The sequence below is a fragment of the Somniosus microcephalus genome, chromosome 14 (genome assembly GCF_052327205.1).
Source record: "Somniosus microcephalus isolate GS21.2 chromosome 14, FLI_Smic_1.0, whole genome shotgun sequence".
NCBI classification, from domain to species: Eukaryota; Metazoa; Chordata; class Chondrichthyes; order Squaliformes; family Somniosidae; genus Somniosus; species Somniosus microcephalus.
This window is the reverse complement of record NC_141000.1, coordinates 2,618,186-2,636,650: the sequence shown is the minus strand read 5'-3', so window position 1 is coordinate 2,636,650 and position 18,465 is coordinate 2,618,186. Positions and strand designations below refer to the sequence as shown.

The following is an 18,465-nucleotide window of genomic DNA, read 5'->3' as shown; positions in this document are numbered from 1 at the left end:
ATATCTTATCTTCAGCAACTGTCCACTGAGGCATTCAGATATTGGACTTTGGGGCACCTGAGCCTCTGCTCAGCATCTCTGAGGCTCTCAGCCGACTCTTCCTGTCACCAATAGTAGTATTACCATTAGTAAATGAGTCCTGCCATTGCCACACTCGCCCCTTTACTCTGCTGTTAACTGTAAACTTTTGTTGTCTTGAGGTGTCTTCCCAAAATATTTTTGATTTAACCTGTGTAATGTTCTCCCATTTCATCTTTGCTTTCCTCTATATAATATATATTGGGAAATGTTTCTTCCATTATCGTAGACTGTCCTTCGGATTTGGGACTGCCTGTTCTATGAAGGATCTAAAATCACCTTCCGTGTGGCCTTGACGTTAATAAAGCACCACCAGGCTTCCATTTTAAAAGCAAACAGTTTCCCCGCGATCTGTGAGAAATTCAAAGAGATCACTCGTGAGACTCTGGTCCAAGATTGTCACATCTTTATGCAGGTGAGTTTGATATTTCTGGAATCTGAGTGAACTGTCTGAAATTGTTCTGAATTATTGGAGAGTTCATTGAACAAAATGTCAAATTCCACCTGAAAATTAATTGCTACAACGAGCCCTCTCCAGTTGAGTCTGTGAATGCAGAGAGTGGATTGAACAACTTGCATTTGCAACATGCCTTTAACTCCGCGAAACATCCCAAAGCGCTTCACACTGGCGTAACCAAACAAAATGGATGCCAAGCCAAAGAAGGAGATGTTAGGAAAGGTGACCAAAGGTGTTCACCATTCCTCATACTATAGTGGAACATATAATGGGAACAGGCCATTAAACCCCTTGAGTCTGTTCCACTGTCCGAAGATGCAAGGACATCACTGCTGAGCTCGTGGCCCAACATCCAAACTGTTACATCTGACTCTCGCCCCACCAACTCTGGTTGGTGGCAGTCATAGAATCCTGGAATAGAATCCTAGAATGGTTACAGCACAGTAGGAGGCCATTAGGCCCGTCGAGCCTGTGCCGGCTCTCTGCAAGAGCACTTCAGCTAGTCCCACTCCCCCGCCCTTTCCCCGTAGCCCTGCAAATTTCTTTCAGCTACTTCTCCAACTCCCTTTTCAAAGCTGTGATTGAGTCTGCCTCCACCACCCTTTCAGGCAGTGAATTCCAGATCCTAACCACTCGCTGCTTAAAAAAGTTTTTCCTCATGTCGCCTTTGGTTCTTTTGCCAATCACCTTAAATCTGTGTCTTCTGGTTCTCCACCCTTCTGCCAATGGGAACAGTTTCTCTATCTACTCTGTCCAAACCCCTCATGATTTTGAACACCTCCATCAAATCTCCTCTCAATCTTCTCTGCTCTAAGGAGAACAACCCCAGCTTCTCCAGTCTATCCACATAACTGAAGTCCCTCATCCCTGGAATCATTCTTGTAAATCGTTTCTGCGCCCTCTCAAAGGCCTTCACCTCCTTCCTAAAGTGCAGTGCCCAGAATTAGACACAATACTCCAGTTGGGGCCGAACCAGTGTTTTATACAGGTTCATTATAATTTCCACACTTTTGTACTCTATACCTCTATTCATGAAGCCCAGGATCCCGCAAGCCTTTTTAACTGCTTTCTCAACCTGCCCTGCCACCTTCAACGATTTGTGCACATATACCTCCAGGTGCACCCCCTTTAGAATTGTACCCTTTAGTTTACATTTCCTCTCCTCATTCTTTCTACCAAAATGTATCACTTCACACTTTTCTGCATTAATTTCATCTGCCATGTGCCCACCCATTTCACCAGCCTGCCTGTCTTCCTGAAGTCTATGGGGTACAAATTGGGTAGCACCCCTGCGACTGATTTTTTTTTTTCCCCAGCTAACGCCCGAGAGGGAGGAGGGCCGCTACTGGAGGCGCCCTGCGTCCCTCTTGGGGCGCTGCGAGGCAATATCACGTCATGCTGCAGTACTGCAGGCCTTCCTCCCCCTATTGAAGGGGAGGGGCCTGGTGCAGCGTGTCCCAGCGCCCAGCTGGGCCACCAGGGATCAGGAGGGCTGGCAAACGAGCCTGAGGAGTGCCAGGCTCACGGAGAGCAGCTGGCACCCCACAGGGGGGCTTCACGGGTGCCGGGGACAGCAAAGGGGGGGCAGGTGCTGGCAGGCGACCAGCAACAAAAATGGCCACCCGCCACCTCCCCTTTAACTAGCGTCGCCCCGGCCGCAGGTAGGCCCCCTGACCCCAGCGGACATAGCATCTGGCAGTAAGTCGGGGGGTGCCACCTAATGTTACAGCCGGTCCGGTGTGCTGCGCCCGACGATGATGTCAGCGCCACGCAGCGCTAACGGTTAGCGCCTCCGCTGAATTTCGCGGGAGGTGTTAGCGGCACCGCGCCCAGGCGCTAGTTGATTTGCGCCCCGTTAACGCTAACGGGAGGCGCAAATCAATCACTCTCCTCCTCACTGTTCACTATACTCCCAAGCTTTGTCTCATCTGCAAATTCTGAAATTGTGCCCTGTACACCCAAGTCCAGGTCATTAATATATATCAAGAAAAGCAGTGGTCCTAGAACCGACCCCTGGGGAACACCACTGTATACCTACATCCAGTCCGAAAAAGAACCATTCACCACTACTCTCTGTTTCCTGTCACTTAGTCAATTTTGTATCCATGCTGCCACTGTCCCTTTTATTCCATGGGCTTCAACTTTTCTGGAAAGCCTATTATGTGGCACTTTGTCGAATGCCTTTTGGAAATCCATATACACCACGTCAACCACATTACCCGCATCAACCCTCTCTGTTACCTCATCAAAAAACTCAATCAAGTTAGTTAAACACGATTTGCCTTTAACAAATCCATGCTGGCTTTCCTTAATTAATCCACACTTGTCCAAGTGACTGTTAATTTTGCCCCTGATTACTGTTTCTAAAAGCTTCCCCACTTCCAAGGTCAAACTGACTGGCCTGTAGTTGCTGGGTTTATCTTTGCACCCTTTTTTGAACAATGGTGTAACATTTTCAATTCTCCAGTCCTCTGGCACCACCTCCGTATCTAAGGAGGATTGGAAGATTATGGCCAGTACCTCCGTGACTTCCTCCCTCAATTTCTTCCGCACCCTAGGATGCATCCCATCTGCTCCTGGTGACTTATCTACTTTAAATACAGCCAGTCTTTCTAATACCTCCTTTATCAAACTTTTTCCTTTCGAGTATCTCCACTACCTCCTCCTTCACTGTCTATGGCAGCTTCCTCTTGGTACCTCAGCCATGTCCTCTGCCTCCATGCATAGGTCTCTTTTTTGGTCCCTAATCGGCCCCACCCCCCCTCTTACTACCTTTTTACTATTTATCTGCCTATAGAAGACTTTTGGAATACCTTTTTATGTTGGCTGCCATTCTATTCTCATACCCTCTCTTTGCCCATCTAATTTTCTTTTTCACTCCTCTGACCTTTCTATATAGAGCCTGATTCTCAGATGTATTTGCAACCTGACATCTGTCATACACACACTTTTTCTGCTTCTTCATATTCTCTATCTGTTTCGTTATCCAGGGAGCTCTGATTTTAGTTGCCCTACCTTTCCCCCCTAGTGGGAATGTACCTGAACTATTTCCTCTTTAAAGGCAGCCCATTGTTCCATTACAGTTTTGCCTGCCAGTCTTTGATTCCCGTTTACCTGGGCCAGATCCATTCTCATCACACTGAAATTGGCCTTCCCCCAGTTAAACATTTTTACTCTAGATTGCTCCCTGTCCTTTTCTGTAGCTAATCTAAACCTTACGATACTATGATCACTGTTCCCTAAATGTTCACCTACTGACACTTGTTCCACTTGACGTACCTCATTCCCCAGATGGATGATCCATATCGGCCTCCTCCTGAAGTCCCCACCATCTCAGAAGCCAGTTTTCAGCCAATTCAATTCACTCCATGTGATATCAAGAAATGGCTGAGCACACTGGATACAGCAAAGGCTGTGGGCCCCGACAACATCCCGGCTGTCGTGCTGAAGACTTGTGCTCCAGAACTAGCCATGCCTCTAGCCAAGCTGTTCCAGTACAGCTACAACACTGGCATCTACCCGACAATGTGGGAAAACTGCCCAGGTATGTCCTGTCCATAAAAGCAGGACAAATCCAATCCGGCCAATTACTGCCCCATCAGCGTACTCTCAATCATCAGCAAAGTGATGGAAGGTGTCGTCGACAGTGCTATCAAGCGGCACTTACTCACCAATAACCTGCTCACTGATGCCCAGTTTGGGTTCCGCCAGGACCACTAGGCTCCAGACCTCATTACAGCCTTGGTCCAAACATGGACAAAGGTGCAGAATTCCAGAGGTGAGAGTGACTGCCCTTGACATCAAGGCAGCATTTGACTGAGTGTGGCATCAAGAAGCCCGAGTAAAACTGAAGTCAATGGGAATCGGGGGGGGAAATTCTCCACTGACTGGAGTCAGACCTAGCACAAAGGAAGATGGTTGTGGTGGTTGAAGGTCAATCATCACAGCCCCAGGACATCACTGCAGGAGTTCCTCAGGGCAGTGTCCTAGGCCCAACCATCTTCAGCTGTTTCATCAATGACCTTCCCTCCAACATAAGGTCAGAAATGGGGATGTTCGCTGATGACTGCACAGTGTTCAGAGCCATTCACAACTCCTCAGATAACGAAGCAGTCCATGCCCGCATGCAACAAGACCTAGACAACATTCAGGCTTGGGCTGATAAGTGGCAGGTAACATTCGCGCCACACAAGTGCCAGGCAATGACTATCTCCAACAAGAGAGCGTCTAACCACTGCCCGTTGACATTCAACGGCATTACCATCGCCGAATCCCCCACCATCAACATCCTGGGGGGTCACCATTGACCAGAAACTCAACTGGACCAGCCACATAAATACTGTGGCAACGAGAGCAGGTCAGAGGCTGGGTATTCTGTGGCGAGTGTCTCACCTGAATCCCCAAAGCCTTTCCACCATCTACAAGGCACAAGTAAGGAGTGTGATGGAATACTCTCCACTTGCCTGGATGAGTGCAGCTCCAACAACACTTAAGAAGCTTGACACCATCCAGGACAAAGCAGCCCGCTTGATTGGCACACCATTCACCACCTTAAACATTCACTCCCTCCACAACCGACGTACCATGGCGGCAGTGTGTACCATCTACAAGATGCACTGCAGCAACTCACCAAGGCTTCTTCGGCAGCACCTCCCAAACCCGCAACCTCTACCACCTAGGACAAGGGCAGCAGGCGCGTGGGAACACCACCACCTCCACGTTCCCCTCCAAGTCTCTCACCATCCTGACTTGGAAGTATATCGCCGATCCTTCATCATCGCAGGGTCAAAATCCTGGAACTCCCTCCCCAACAGCACTGTGGGAGTACCTTCACCACACGGACTGCTGCGGTTCAAGAAGGCGGCTCACCACCACCTTCTCAAGGGCAACTAGGGATAGGCAATAAATGCTGGCCTTGCCAGCGACGCCCACATCCCAAGAACTAATAAAATAAGATCCATGAATGCCTCCTCCCTCGTCGGGCCAGAAAAATGCTGATCAAGAAAGTTCACCTGAACACACTTCAGAAATTCTTCCCCTTCTCTGCCCTAAACACTATTACGATCACAGTCTATATTAGGATAGTTGAAGTCCCCCATTACTACTACTCTATAGTTCTTGCATCTCTCTGTGATTTCTCTGCAAATGATGATCTCCATATCTTTCCCACTATTTGGTGGTCTATAGAATAATGGCACCTCTATTATTTCTTAACTCTAGCCATATCGATTCTGTCCTTGATCCCTCCAGAACGTCCTTCCTCTCCAGCAGTGTAACATTCTCCTTGACCAATACTGCCACACCACCTCCTATCTCCCCTTCACACTTTATAACCAGGAATATTTAATACCCAATCCTACCCTTTTTTGAGACGACTCTGAGCTTGGCCACGACTATCTGTTTCTGGTGCTTGAGGCATCTAGAATAAGGTGACACAGATATAAGATTAAATGGAAGAGATCAGGGCTCACGGGGTTGGGGGTAATACATTAGCATGGATAGAGGATTGGTTAACAGACAGAAAACAGAGACTAGGGATAAACGGATCTTTTTCAAGTTGGCAGGCTGTAACTAGTGCTGCAAGGATCAGTGCTGGGGCCTCCGCTATTTACAGTCTATATCAATGACTTAGATGAAGGGACTGAGTGCAATGTATCCAAGTTTACTGACGATACAAACCTAGGTGGGAAAGTAAGCTATGGACAGGTTAAGTGAGTGGGCAGTAAGGTGGCAGATGGAGTATAATGTAGGGAAATGTGAAGTTATTCACTTTGGTAGGAAGAATAGAAAAACAAACATTTTTAAATGGTGCGAAACTATTAAATGTTGGTGTTCAGAGAGGTTTGGGTGTCCTCGTACAGGAAACACAAAGTTATCATGCAGGTACAGCAAGCAATAAGGAAGGCAAATGGCATGTTGGCCTTTATTGCTAGAGTGTTGGAGTATAAGAGTAAGGAAGTCTTGCTACAATTGTACAGGGCCTTGGTGAGACCACACCTGGAGTACTGGGCACAGTTTTGGTCTCCTTATCTAAGGAAGGATATACTTGCCTTGGAGGCGGTGCAACGAAGGTTCACTAGATTGATTCCTGGGATGAGGGGGCTGTCCTATGAGGAGAGATTGTGTAGACTGGGCCGATACTCTCTGGAGTTTAGAAGAATGAGAGGTGATCTCATTGAAACATACAAGATTCTGAGTGGGATTGACAGGGTAGATGCTGAGAGGTTGTTGTTTCCCCTGGCTGGAGAGTCTAGAACTAGGGGTCACAGTCTCGGGATAAGGGGTCGGCCATTTAAGAGTGAGATGAGGAGGAATTTCTTCACTGAGTTGTGAATCTTTGGAATTCTCTGCCCCAGAGGGCTGTGGATGCTGAGTCGTTGAGTATATTCAAGGCTGAGATCGATAGATTTTTGGAATCAAGGGATATGGAAATGGGGCAGGAAAGTAATGATCTTATTGAATGGCGGAGCGGGCTCGAGGGGCCGTGTGGCGGAGCGGGCTCGAGGGGCCGTGTGGCGGAGCGGGCTCGAGGGGCCGTGTGGCGGAGCGGGCTCGAGGGGCCGTGTGGCGGAGCGGGCTCGAGGGGCCGTGTGGCGGAGCGGGCTCGAGGGGCCGTGTGACCCACTCTTGCTCCTAGTTCTTATGTTCTTCACGTGAGTTTTTTTTTTTAAAGAGGGTTGAGAGTCTGTGGAGTTCAATACTGGAGTTAGTGATTGAAGCAGAAACCATGTCAACATTTAAGAACAGATTAGGCAGGTGATTGAAGGAAAGGGGTTAAAGGGCAGGTCCGTGGGATTAGGACGCTGCTCGTGAGGAGGAGAAACACCAGCACGGACTGGTTGGGTCGAACGGCCTGTTTCTCTGTTGTAAACCTGTCAGTGAGGATATTAAAAGTTTAAGTACTGAGGTGGGTGGCTGTGGAAAATGATCCAGAGACCCGTTAACGTTTAGGTGCCGCCCAGTTTTGGTTGGGCCGAATGTCCTGATTCCGTGTCGCACTGTCTGTAACTCTACATGTCACAGCCAGGGAAGTGCTGGATCAATCTCCGTTAACTAATATCTTTATAACAACTCAGTTTCACAATGACAGCAATTGATTAATTTGTCTTGCGTTTTGCCCCAACTTTCTCTAGAAAATATTCACTGAACCTGGAAGGTTGCCCCTGGCAATGATCACCAAGCTGCGTGAGGGTAGCAGGGCTGAAATGGAGTCCCAGAGTTGATGTGCACAACTCAGTTCTCCCAACACTTAATACCTCAGGACCTCGAAGACTTCCTACATTCCTCAATCCAAAAGCTGAGCTGGATTTACCCGGCAGCTTCCCTCGTTGACTGTGAGCTAAACGCAAGCTGTATATATCGCCTTTCAAAGAATTGTCTAGCTACTTTATACATACTGTGAACTCAGGTGGATCAAAATTAACTACAGCAACAATTGTCATTGTTCAGATTTAAAACAAGATTACTAAATGAAGGGCTGTTTGTACATTGTTTTTTGGTCAATTCTCAATCTCATTAATTGATTTTCATTTACTTTCATTCATCTGAAAAATATAATTTCTATCAAACGGTTTTCTTTTCATTGTATTGTTAAATAAAATGATCTAATTACTCAGCAAATGGAGAGTTTCCACCTATAGTACGTGTGGTTGCTTGATATCGGTAGCATTTGATCAGGTCTAATTAAATTCTTGTGCCAGTACTGGTCTTGCAGGAGCTCCAGTCTCACACCCAGTGACGGGCGGACTCCTGCTCTGCTCTGGGTTCAGTGATACTCCAGTACAGATGAAGGCATTGCTACTTATTATAAATGATTTGAATGGATTCGGGCTGTGCCTGACATCAGCCGGCACCTCGCATCTGCAAAAAGCAGTAATCAAAAGTTGGCACTTTTATGGATGTAGAGCTGCACCTTCAGCCATTGATTTATACAAGTTTCCCACCCACATCCCTGTGGTATCTATGATATTTTGTAACTCTAGATTGTTTGTAAATACGGAATTGAAAAGATGTTTAAATGTATTTAAAAATCATTCAGATTCTGTGCAAAAGAGATAATAAAAATTAGCAGCAGTCCTAATGTTTTCTGTAAATCAATGGATCTGTCTCATCAACACCAAAGGAACATGGAATCAGGCAGGACTGAAAAAACCTCTCCATCCCCCTGAACCGTCCCATAATCTATCACTCAATTGCCCACTCCTTCCAATATCTATTCCAATTCTCCCACACTCGCTGCCCTTTCTCCAGGTTCAATGTGAACTGTCTGTGCCCCTCCCTCTTCTAAGACTGAGCCCATCCCCTGGTTCTAGAGTTTGTGCCAACCTCAAATATATTCTCAGGGTTCAGTTCATCGATTCAAGAACCATCGCAAAAACTTGTATAACATCTCCCCCGAGCCTGCTCTTCTCCACAGTAACCGATCCTGGATTCATCCACCTCTCAGCTCAGATTCCTTCAGCTAACTATCAGTTTGGTTGCCCTCTACTGTACGGTCTCCAATGCCTGGATATTCCTGCTGTAGAGCAACATTCACGTGCAAGGCTATCCCAGTGCTTTGGTCACACTCACTGGCCTGGACTTTCCACTCCGGGTGCTGAAATGGATGTCCGATGGGGAGATGGGCAGAAATCCCGTGCAGTCGCGCAGCACCAAGGATGTGTCTCCAGGAGCATGTCTTTCTGGGACATTGATTTTCTGGAGGGCCATCCCACCAGAGATACAAATGATGCACATGTTGCATACATTTATATTACTTTGCAATAAATTTTGTGGTAGGTCCAATGTGCACAGGAGGAAATTACCAACAGGATTGTTTTGTGAAAAATGGTCACCATTTAAGGATCGGCCATCATTTCTGCAGCTGTTCCTGATCTGACTTCTCCCACAGTAGTTTTGACTCTTACCCAGACTGATGTCCTGCTGCAGAGTTTGACTCCAGTACTTCCCATATCTGCATATGATGAGCTTCTATCTGCAACAGCCATTGCTTTTGGAGGTGCTGAGGAGCGTTCTGATTTGTGTCACTTTTTAAGGCAGAAGGGAAGGATGAGGATGTATTGACTGCTGGGTAAACCGCTTGATTAAACCAATGCGATTGCATTAAATAGAGCTTACCATGCTGATTTGTGAGGGTTCAGAGGGTCGGAATTGGGTTTGGATCGGTTGCGGGGGGGGGGGGTCCGAGTTGGGACTGGGTCAGCAGCGGGTGGAGGTATTGGTAAACTCCAGATTTTGAATTCAATGCATTGAGATCGGGAACCAGAGGAGGCTGGCGATGACAGGATGATAAATGAGTGGGATAAGACTGGAACGGTTAGTTGGTGAAAATGCAGTGTGCAGCTTGGGAATGACATTGGCAAATTTGAACCAAGAGATGATCAAGGTGGGAATTCAAAGTGGGTAGAACACAGCTATTTTAACCTCCCCTACTCATACTGTACCGCCTGGGTGGGCAGTGTTATCAGGGCTGTAGATACAGGGACAGACTAACATTGGGAATGAGAAAGGCTGTTCTGATGTGCTGGCACAGAGGTATCAAAGAATTAGCAGCGCCCTGTCCTTGTGCTGGTTTGGCACTGGGGTTGCTCCATGGGATGAGCCTTGTACACATTTTGGGAGCTCGGGGGGGTATAAGACCATAAGAATTAGGAGCAGGAGTAGGCCATACGGCCCTTTGAGCCTGCTCCGCCATTCAATAAAATCATGGCTGATCTTTGACCTCAACTCCACCTTCCTGCCCAATCCCCATATCCCTTGATTCCCATAGAGTCCAAAAATCTCAACCTTGAATATACTCAACGACTTAGCATCCACAGCCTTTGGGGCAGAGAATTCCAAAGATTCACAACCCTCTAGTGAAGAAATTCCTCCTCATCTCAGTCTTAAATGGCTGACCCCTTACACTGAGACTCTCCAGCCAGGGGAAACAATCTCTCAGCATCTACCCTGTCAATCCCCCTCAGTATCTTGTATGTTTCAATGAGATCACCTCTCATTCTTCTAAACTCCAGAGAGTATCGGCCCAATCCACTCAATCTCTCCTCGTAGGACAACCCTCTCATCCCAGAGATCCATCTAGTGAACCTTTGTTGCACCGTACTCCAGGTGTGGTCTCGCCAAAGTCCTGTACAATTGTAGTAAGATTTCCTTACTATTGTACTCCAACCCCCTTGCAATAAAGGCCAACATGTCATTTTCTTTCATGTTTGCTTGCTAACTTTGTGTTTCCTTTATGAGGACACCTAAATCTCTCTCAACACCAACATTTAATAGTTCTTAACTTTTTTTTTTAAAGATCAGTTTTTCTATTCTTCCTACCAAATTGAATAACCTCACATTTCCCCACATTATACTCCATCTGCCACCTTACTGCCCACTCACTTAGTCTATCTATATCCCTTTGCAGACACTTTGTGATCTCACAGCTTACTTTTCCACCTAGCTTTGTATCCTCAGCAAACTTGGATACATTGCATTCAGTCCCTTCATCTAGGTCATTAATAGATTGTAAATAGCTGAGGCCCAGCACTGATCCTTGCGGCACCCCACTAGTTGCAGCCTGCCAACTGGAAAATGACCCATTAATTCCTACTCTGTTTTCTGTCCGTTAACCAATCCTTTATCCATGCCAATATATTACCCCAATCCCATGCATAGCCAAGTTTTATATGGCACCTTATTGAATGCCTTTTGGAAATACAAATATACTACATCCACTGGTTCCCCTTTATCTACCCTGCAAGTTGCATCCTCAAAAATCTCTAAATTTGTTAAACACTATTTTCCTTTCATAAAACCATGTTGACTCTGCCTAATCCTATTATAATTTTCTAAGTGCCCTGTTACCACTTCCTTAATAATGGAATCCAGCATTTTCCTGATGACTGAGGTCAGGCTAACTGGCCTGTAGTTCCCTGTTTTCTCTCTCCCTCCTTTCTTAAATAGCGGGGTTACATTTGTTACCTTCCAATCTGCGGGCACTGTTCTAGAATCTAGTGAATTTTGGAAGATCAAAATCAATGCATCCGCTATCTCTGCAATCACTTCTTTTAGAACCCTCGGATGTAGGCCATCAGGTCATGGGGATTTGTTGGCTTTTAGTCCTTTTAGGCATATCTTGTCTGCCTGGAAGTTGCTCCATTGGAGTGAATTCATCCAGAGACACCACAAGAAGCTGGAGCAGAGGACAGGCTGATCAGTGCACAGACACGGGAGGTGCTGTCCTGCACAGAGACGGGAGGTGCTGATCAGTGCACAGAGACGGGAGGTGCTGATCAGTGCACAGAGACGGGAGGTGCTGATCAGTGCACAGAGACGGGAGGTGCTGATCAGCGCACGGAGACGGGAGGTGCTGATCAGCGCACGGAGACGGGAGGTGCTGATCAGCGCACGGAGACGGGAGGTGCTGATCAGCGCACGGAGACGGGAGGTGCTGATCAGCGCACAGAGACGGGAGGTGCTGATCAGCGCACAGAGACGGGAGGTGCTGATCAGCGCACAGAGACGGGAGGTGCTGATCAGCGCACAGAGACGGGAGGTGCTGATCAGCGCACAGAGACGGGAGGTGCTGATCAGCGCACAGAGACGGGAGGTGCTGATCAGCGCACAGAGACGGGAGGTGCTGATCAGCGCACAGAGACGGGAGGTGCTGATCAGCGCACAGAGACGGGAGGTGCTGATCAGCGCACAGAGACGGGAGGTGCTGATCAGCGCACAGAGACGGGAGGTGCTGATCAGCGCACAGAGACGGGAGGTGCTGATCAGCGCACAGAGACGGGAGGTGCTGATCAGCGCACAGAGACGGGAGGTGCTGATCAGCGCACAGAGACTGGAGGTGCTGATCAGCGCACAGAGACGGGAGGTGCTGATCAGCGCACAGAGACTGGAGGTGCTGATCAGCGCACAGAGACGGGAGGTGCTGATCAGTGCACAGAGAGACAGGAGGTGCTGTCCTGCACCTCTTAAAGCTGCATCGGCTGGGACTAGTAAGTTATTTTTAACTTTGTGGCTGTCTCTATTCGGTAGATTTCTTTGGTCTTTCAGTTCTAGTTACTGTTTTATCTGGCCCTCGTATGTACCAACGTACAAAAATTCTAAAAACCGAGCCCCAAAACCGCTGGCAACTGGAAAGACAACAGGCCAATGATCTCTGCCACTGCTTCAGGGCAAGTAAGTTAAATTTCTTTTTACAGGAAACTTTGGTTTATCCGGAAGTTGTATGTCCGGAAACCTCGATCTAACGGCAGAAATCAGCAGCCGTTTTGTTAGGTTTTTTTTCTTTGTTTAAAAAAATGCTAGAAGAAAAAACAGTCAGTCTCTGGAAAGCCTCTCTGAAGCTGTTGCTAAGCTACAGGGACGCTTCCAAGGTACGGGCCGACTGTTTACAAGCTGTTGCTAAGCAACAGTGTTGTCAGATACAGAGATGAAAACCTCCGTATCCTTCAACATTAGCGCTGGTCTGTCCGGAAGTTTTCATAGATCGGCAACACGCCGGTCCCGGATATCGCAAAGTTTCCTGTGTTACATTGATTTTCAGAATTTAATGAGTGTTTTAGGATCGCATTCTGAGTGGTCTCACATGTGACATCTTGCCGTCAGCTCCTAGTACACAATGGAATAAAGTGCCACATTTTTCCACCTCTCAAAGAATGCGCTGTCTCTGTGTCTCCCACCTGCACCGTGGGACAACTTGCTGCAGAATGGATGTGATCACGAGTTCCCCTTGAAGAGCAGTTGGATTTGAAAGTAGAAACTCTTGGGGAAGAATCCCCACTTTCTATTAAAGAAAACAGCCAATTCTGGTACGTATTAAATATTTATTATTGACTTGCATCTTTTTTCAGACGAGTTTGAAATCATATAAAATGGAAGCAAAAACACAACTCAAATTGGTTGCTAAAATAAATGCAAGAAAGGGAGATGTATTATTTAAAGGTGTTGCAGAGTTCACTGTGGTAAAGGCGGTTGGGTGGGAGGAAGGATGTGACCTCCCTTTCTGCCTAGCACATTAATTTCATCTTTCAAGTTGTTGATTTCTTGTGCCTGCTTCTTCACGAGCTGAATCAGATCCTGCTTCTCCTCCAATTTAGCTTTTTGCTTCTGAATTTCCACTCCCTGGAACAAGAACAGGAATGTTCACAATTGGTTCCACACAACTTCAATTTGTGTCCATGACATGCTGCAATGAGTAAACTATAAACTACCGTTGCATGGAGACAGACACACACATAGATATAGATACAGACATGTATACAAACATACATCTAGATATGTACAAACAGATTTTATATATAAAAAATACATTCGCAATTGTTATTTTTGCCTCAAGTGCTGAATTGCTGTACATTTAAAATGCACCAAACAACAATGAAATATAAAAATTTCTGGGGGATGCAGAACCAGACCCTCCCCCCAGAAGTAGATTTTGCACATCAGAGCACACTTTCTAAATCCACCACTTCAAATTACACTTTTGTGTCCTTTGTTTTCCAATTGTATTACTGAGGGAATATTGGGTTTAGCTGCTCTTCAGTCGTATCCAGTTTACCCGTGCTCCCGCTGAAACTGGTTCTTGTCGGATTTGAGGTCACTGGGTTTCAGTCTTTACAGAAAAAAAAATGGAATTGCGAAGTATGATCCCAAAACACGAATACAAATCCCGAAATCGATGGGATTGTTCTTGCCATGGAAGGAATGCAGCGAAGATTCACCAGGCTGATACCTGGGATGGCAGGAATGACGTACGAGGAGAGATTGTGTCGATTGGGCTTATACTCACTGGAGTTTAGAAGATTGAGAGGGGATCTCATCGAAACCTATAAAATTCTGTCAGGTCTGGACAGACTAGATGCAGGAAGGATGTTTCTGATGGCCGGGGAGTCCAGAACCAGGGGCCTTAGTCTAAGGATAAGGGGTAAGCCATTGAGGAGGAACTTCTTCACCCAGAGAGTGGTGAACATGTGGAATTCTCTGCCACAGAGGGCGGTGGAGGCCAGTTCATTAAATATATTCAAGAAAGAATTGGATATATTTCTTGAGGCTAAAGGGACCAAGGGATATGGGGAGAAGGCAGGGACAGGGTACTGAATTTGGATGATCAGCCATGATCTCATTGAATGGCGGAGCAGGCTCGAAGGGCCGAATGGCCTACTCCTGCTCCTATCTTCTATGTTTCTAAAGGAGGTGGAGACCCAGTATCAGGGGTCTCTCTGCTTAGTTCCTGTCATTATTGCCAAGAATAAGTATTTCCCAGGCAATGGAGGCTTGAAAATCTGCCCCTGTAAGCTTCAGTGGACATAATCAGAGTAAACATAAGAAAAATTGTTACAGTATATTATTTGTATATAAGAAATAGGAGCAGGGGTCGGCCCTTCGAGCCTGCTCCACCATTCAATGAGATCATGGCTGATCTTCTACCTCAACTCCACTTTCCTGAACTTTCCCCATATCCCTTGATTCCCTTAATGTTCCCTTCACTGAAGGACTTCGGTGAACCAGTTGGGTTTTACAACAGCTTCCATGGTCATATTACAGTATATAGTCGAAGAATATTACACTATATGGAATATTGCAGTTGTACTGGGCATTTAATCCAGTGTATGTAGGTAAATGTATTAAGTAAATGCAACAGATATTTAATCTAATAGGATTCCTAAATGTATATTTGTTAAATAAATATTGGCCCTGAATTTGTGGTCGAGGCTTCCCGTGGGGAAATGCCTCCGATCCGCAAAGAAAATGCCCACGTAGCTGGTGGTCCGGGAGGTATGGAGACTCGCGGTCCTGGGCCTCTCTGGGTACTGGCGGGAAGAGGCCCACGTATCCCAGGGACACAGGCGGTTCGTAAATGCCCCTGGGATCATGTGGGCCGGCCCAACCAAGGACAGAAGGGGACCCCATTTATGTTAATGAGATTCTGTACGTACAGAAACCCCATAAGCATAAATAGGAATACCCCAAAAAATACACGTACACTTCAAATACATTTTTTAAAAACCATCACATATTTAAAATTAATTAAAACGGCATTTAATTAAATATTTAAAACATTAAATTTTTTGAAAAATAAAATTACATGTTTTAAAGGGGCTAAAAATAAACGTACCTAATTTCACAGGTTTTTAAACGTGTAAATTATTGATAACATTTTATTTTTCTGATTTTTTTTAACTCTTACACTGGTAAAAGCAGGCCTTGCGTCTGCTTTTACCAGGCGTAAGAATTTCACAGGCATTCGCTGGGCAAATAGCGCAACTCTCTGCCCGCGGATGACCTTTTCCCGGGGATACGGAGGATCTGTCGAGAATTCTTGACGGATCACAAGTTGCGGGTTTTAGCGCATGTGCTTCGCAGGCCTAAACCTGGAACTTGCGGCTGCGTGTGAACCTCCTACGCACCCGTAGGGGCCGCAAATTACGGCCCATTGTTGGCCCAGAAATTCGGGTCGGGGGCTTCCTGCGGGTGCAAGCCCCCGACCTGCACTTTCCTTGCGCGCCGGCCGTTGAGCTGTGGGCCCGCGTGGAATTCCGATCCTGGGCCTCCTCCAACTGCTGGCGCGCAGTGCTTGCGTATCCCAGGGGCGCAGTTAGTTTGATGCGTCCCCTGGGATCACGTGGGCCATGGAGAGCCAATCGGAGCAGGGAATGCTTCATTCATAAATTTGACAGGAAGGGCTGTCAAACTTATAAATGCTATGAACCCCAAAACATCACTAAATCTTCAAATAATTTTTTTTTTAATCATTTTTTAAATAAACTATAAATTACATGAAATAACTATTTTAAACAATTTAAATTTTTGAAAAAAATAATTTTATTTTCTAACGGGGCTAAAAATAAACTTACCTTTTTTTAAAGTATTTAAAAATAATAAACCTGTGGAAAATTTTTTTTAATTTTAATTAATTCACCACTTACCTTGTTAAAAGCAGGCCTTGCGACTGCTTTTTAAATGTCTAATTTCTGGAGACTTACCTTCCCGGGAAAACCTGCAAAAAAAAACGTAAGTTCGATGTGCACGCGCTGCCTCTCCCGCGCACGCGTTCGAACTCTGAACCCCTGCTTTCAGGGGAACAGAAGTGCCGGTTTCCCGCGCATGCAGGAAACCGGCACTTCCATTGGGCTTACGGGTGAGTACCCCATTCGTACTCACCCGTGGAGACCCGAACTTCTGGGCCAATATTTATAAATATTTAAACAATAAATATTCATGTCAAGGCCTTGGAGAGGGTACAGAAGAGATTTACTAGAATGGTACCGGGGTGAGGGTCTTCAGTTATGTGGAGGGACTGGAGAAGCTGGGCTTGTAACTCCTTAGAGCAGAGAAGGTTAAGGGGAGATTTAATAGAGGTGTTCACAATTACAAAGAGGTTTGGTAGAGTAGATGGGGAGAAACTGTTTCGACTGACAGGAGGTTCGGTAATCAGAGGACACAGATTAGCAAATGAACCAGGGGTAGATGAGGAGAAATGTTTTTACGCAGCGAGTTTTTCTGATCTGGAATGCGCTGCCTGAAAGGGCAGTGGCAGCAGATTCAACAGTAACATTCAAAGGGAATTGGATAAATACTTGAAAATGAACAAAAAGTTCAGGCTATGGAGTGGGACTAATTGGAGAGCTCTTTCAAAGAGCTGGGACAGGCACGATGGGCCGCATGGCCCCCTTTTGTGCTGTATGATTCTATTAAATAAAATACCTTTTTTTCAAAATATTATTAATTAAATAGACTGCAAATTCAATTGAACAAGATTCAATTAAACTCTATTGATGAAGGAAAAGAATTATAACATGGTTGCAGTAAAATATATTAATTAAATAAAAGGATTAATTATGGACCAGTTGGGAGGTTTTTTTTATTCGTTTATGGGATGTGGGCGTTGCTGGCAAGGCCAGCATTTATTGCCCATCCCTAATTGCCCTCGAGAAGGTGGTGGTGAGCCGCCTTGAACCGCTGCAGTCCGTGTGGTGAAGGTGCTCCCACAGTGCTGTTAGGGAGGGAGTTCCAGGATTTTGACCCAGCGACGATGAAGGAACGGCCGATATATTTCCAAGTCAGGATGGTGTGTGACTTGAAGGGGAACTTGGAGGTGGTGGTGTTCCCATGCACCTGCTGCCCTTGTCCATCTAGGTGGAAGAGGTCGCGGGTTTGGGAGGTGCTGCCGAAGAAGCCTTGGCGAGTTGCTGCAGTGGGCTGGAATATTTTTTGTAATGATTTTCTGAGGCGGCAGTGGGACTGGGGATGGATCTATTTAGATTGTGTAGGAGGAGTGAGAGCTAAGGGGTGAGGTGAAGAATATTTTCAAATGAGTTTTCATTCCAGTTGTGAGCTGGCTGCTGTTAAGTAATCGCGTGCTGGGGGCGGGCAGCATGGCATTTATCGCCTGCTAGCGGGATGAATCAATCAATCAATCATTAGCTGTCCTAAACCTACTAGGGGTCACTTTCATCTTCAGTGCCTGGGTGGTTATCTGGCGGTGCAGACTGACCACCCATTGTAGAACCGCGATGATTTGAATCTCTTAGATTGCTGGTGTTTGGTAGCATGGGCTGGTCCTTTGGTCTGGTGTCACTGTGGAGGAGAAACTTGCGTTTTAGCTGAATTGGGGATGGAATGTAGAGTTACGTTCACTGGTGAGGGGAGAGGGCAACCAACCATGGGCTACACTATACAGGGAAGGGGAGCCCAGGATTCCAAGTCATTTCTGCAAGCACTTAATTCAGCATCGTGTGATTGTTTCCTGGACATCTGTCTTGCTCACTGTCTGTCTCTCGCTCTCTGCCGGTGTATGCCTCTGTCTCTCTCGCTGTCTGTCTGTCTCTCGCTCTCTGCCACTCTGTCTGACTGTCTCTCGCTCTCTACCTCTGTCTGTCTGTTTCTCGCTCTCTGCCTCTGTCTCTCTATCTGTCTGTCTCTCTCTCGCTCTCTGCCGG

At 46.4% G+C, this 18,465-nt stretch overlaps 2 protein-coding genes across 5 annotated transcripts in view; one reads left to right on the top strand and one right to left on the bottom strand.

Annotated features, from left to right (window-relative positions):
* The window catches only part of grtp1a (growth hormone regulated TBC protein 1a), a 70,987-nt gene extending 62,376 nt beyond the window's left edge, over window positions 1-8,611 (top strand). For 3 of the 4 annotated variants that reach the window (XM_086006123.1, XM_086006125.1, XM_086006126.1), the window contains 2 exons: window positions 308-493; window positions 7,669-8,611. In XM_086006123.1, coding sequence (XP_085862249.1) covers window positions 308-493; window positions 7,669-7,758 — 276 coding nt within the window. In that variant the 3' untranslated portion in view covers window positions 7,759-8,611. The remainder of the gene's footprint in view (window positions 1-307; window positions 494-7,668) is intronic. The other variant, XM_086006124.1, reaches the window with a different exon arrangement.
* Window positions 8,612-13,333: 4,722 nt separating this feature from the next.
* cfap44 (cilia and flagella associated protein 44) overlaps window positions 13,334-18,465 on the bottom strand; it is a 209,912-nt gene continuing 204,780 nt past the window's right edge. Inside the window, exon 33 of the mRNA XM_086006122.1 lies at window positions 13,334-13,651. Coding sequence (XP_085862248.1) covers window positions 13,484-13,651 — 168 coding nt within the window. The 3' untranslated portion in view covers window positions 13,334-13,483. The remainder of the gene's footprint in view (window positions 13,652-18,465) is intronic.